This window comes from Bison bison, unplaced genomic scaffold, assembly GCF_000754665.1.
Source record: "Bison bison bison isolate TAMUID 2011002044 unplaced genomic scaffold, Bison_UMD1.0 scf7180017846278, whole genome shotgun sequence".
NCBI lineage: Eukaryota > Metazoa > Chordata > Mammalia > Artiodactyla > Bovidae > Bison > Bison bison.
Window position 1 is genome coordinate 4352 of NW_011476851.1, and position 2643 is coordinate 6994.

At 37.2% G+C, this 2643-nt stretch overlaps 1 protein-coding gene across 1 annotated transcript in view; it reads right to left on the reverse strand.

The window, feature by feature from the left end:
- Positions 1 to 2643, reverse strand: part of LOC104987991 (ubiquitin-conjugating enzyme E2 A) — a gene marked incomplete at its 3' end in the record, with an annotated part of 12111 nt that continues 9468 nt past the window's right edge. The window contains exons 4-6 of the mRNA XM_010839132.1: positions 1482 to 1571; positions 403 to 491; positions 1 to 111 (exon numbers count right to left, since the gene is read on the reverse strand). Coding sequence (XP_010837434.1) covers positions 1 to 111; positions 403 to 491; positions 1482 to 1571 — 290 coding nt within the window. The remainder of the gene's footprint in view (positions 112 to 402; positions 492 to 1481; positions 1572 to 2643) is intronic.

Consider the following 2643-nt stretch of genomic DNA (forward strand, 5'->3'; position numbering starts at 1 on the left):
CTGTTCTACTATCGCAGAAACACGTTTTTCATACTCCCGCTTGTTCTCCTGGTACAGCTGAGCAGCCTGGCTATTTGCTGGACTATTGGGATTGGGTTCATCCAGTAGAGACTATAGAGACAATTTGTAACAAGTCAGTTCCTCAGTTCCTCTACTGGGTTCATCCAGTAGAGACTATAGAGACAATTTGTAACAAGCCTAGATATAATCACTTGAATTATCCTAGGTAACAGCTAAATTTGCTCTCAGCATAATAATCTTCAGTTACATTAGTCTGCTATAGCTAGGCAAATATGTTTTCTGGTGGCTTAGGTCTTAATGACCTACTTTTTACTTATGACTTTCAAAAAACAATTGCTAATATAAATGTATCAAAGGATAGTCACATTAAGGAAAATTCACCTGTATGGATGTTAAAATGGAAGACACATCATAGGTTGGACTCCAACGGTTCTGAAGTATGTCCAGACATATGCTACCATCTGCATAGACTAAAAGCATAGAAGTAGGTTATGTTAAACATAATAAAACCATTAAGGTTTTAACATCATAGTCAAGACAAATAGAGTCAAGAATACTTTGCTTTGGAAGTTTAAAAAGATTCCTAAGCTGCTTCTCAATTATATTCCTAAAAGAAGTGTCATAATCACTACTAGTGAAACAACTGGGATGATCAGAGAATGTCAAATATAATTTGTGTAAAACTGGAAGATACTTAGTGCTTGTTATTCTGAAAAGACTGTCCTGTTATCCAGGAAACCACACATATTTTTTAAACAGGGTTCCTAGTCATCCACAGATGTATGGGAAATTCATTCCACCAAATTTCTAAACACTACCTCTTCTCTGAAATAACAAAAGATAGCTCAGAGTTCACAAAGTTTCGTTTTGGCATGAAGATAAAAATATCTGATGCCCTGGAAATATTAACCTGAATAAAAGGCAAGTTGTTCTAGGCTTGCTACTAGGAAGGGAAGAAAGTGAAGTACTAGGTTAGACTCACCTGTGGTACTTTTCTAATACACTGTATACCTGAACCTCAACCAGAATCTGATATTCAGCAGGTCTGGAGTGAGGCCAGGGCATCCATAGCTTTTAAATGTTCCATGCTAATTCTGATATGCAACCAAAGCTGAGAACGGTTGTTTTAAATGCTAGTGAATATAATTACAACACAAAACTACCCAAATCTGGCCTTACATTAAAAGGAAACCTCAAGGACACCTTTATTTTTGTTTATTAAGTAAATGATAAAATCATCAAAACCAGAAGGCTCTCAGATTCCAAACAAATGCAGTGTCCCTTCCCAGCTTCATTCTAGGACCTAAACCAAGACAGCAATAGGCCACCATAAGCAAGACCAGCTTTCAGAAAACAGCAAGATTCCTACACAAATACTCATGTACTACAGACAAATAAATAGGAAATGTGGAATAAACAGTACAGCAGTTTAGAATACTCTATTAAAAAGTGATACTTGCCATTTGGATGGAACATCTTAGAGACAAATCTAACCGTTGGTGGCTTATTTGGATATTCCTCAGTGAATTCTATTGTAAGCTTAAAGGTTCCTGTAATTAGAAGAGCAAGGGTTAAGAAGACATTTATCATTTTGTTCAGTAGTACTTTGCTTTTAATGCTACATGACTTGTTTTTCAAGTATTATATGAAATAATACAAAGATACAGAGTAGGAAAGAGACCAGGTAAGAGGTACAGCTCTAGGAACTGCCCTAAAAATGAACAGTGTGAGAACCACCACTCAAAGGGGATTCATTTTTTGTTTTTCCATTATTCTCCCCCAAACTTAAATACAGCTATCTTAAACTCAAAACTACTGCCTGCGGGATAACTTTAGCCCCTGTACATTTTGAAGACATCCTTAAAATGACAAGCAACTACAGCCAAAGTTTGGCCTTCCTCCTTTAGAAGACTGAAAGACCTTAATAGAGTCCAATTTTCATCAGCTGTCATCTTAAACTCTCCAGTGATTTTTAAATGGACTAGAAAGAATGAGCACAAAGGTTCAAAAACCAATGCTAGAAATACAAATCAACAATCTAATTATTTTTAAAACAGCAGGGAAAAAGTATAAAAGTGTTCCCTGGCTCCTTTTCATGTAATAGCAACTCTATGATGAAAACATAATTGAATGTAAGCCAGAAAAAACTTCACAGTCTCTCTTAAAAACCCTTAAGTATGACTCACAAGGTACTTAACTATAAAACCAACTCAATAATTCACACTAATGGAGGGAATTAATGGCAGAAATAATTTAAAAATCACATTAGATTGCATTCATGTCTCCAGTAAATTTCTTTCTAATGATGTTTGTTTACGCTACCACTGAAACAAATTATTTTTCTTGAATATGTGTCAACTAAGGTCGCGGGAGGCCCTAAAACATACTAGGTTAGAAACTTATAAGAAATGGACAAGCTGGATCTAATTCAAGAATTGTTGTGGGACTTCCCTGGCGGTCCAGTGGTTAAGACTCCATGCTTCCACTGCAGGGGAGCAGGGGATGTGGGTTCATTCCCTGGCTGGGGAACTAAGATCCCACATGCTGCTGCTAAGTCGCTTCAGTTGTGTCCGACTCTGTGCGACCCCATAGATGGCAGCCCACCAGGCTCCCCTGTCCCTG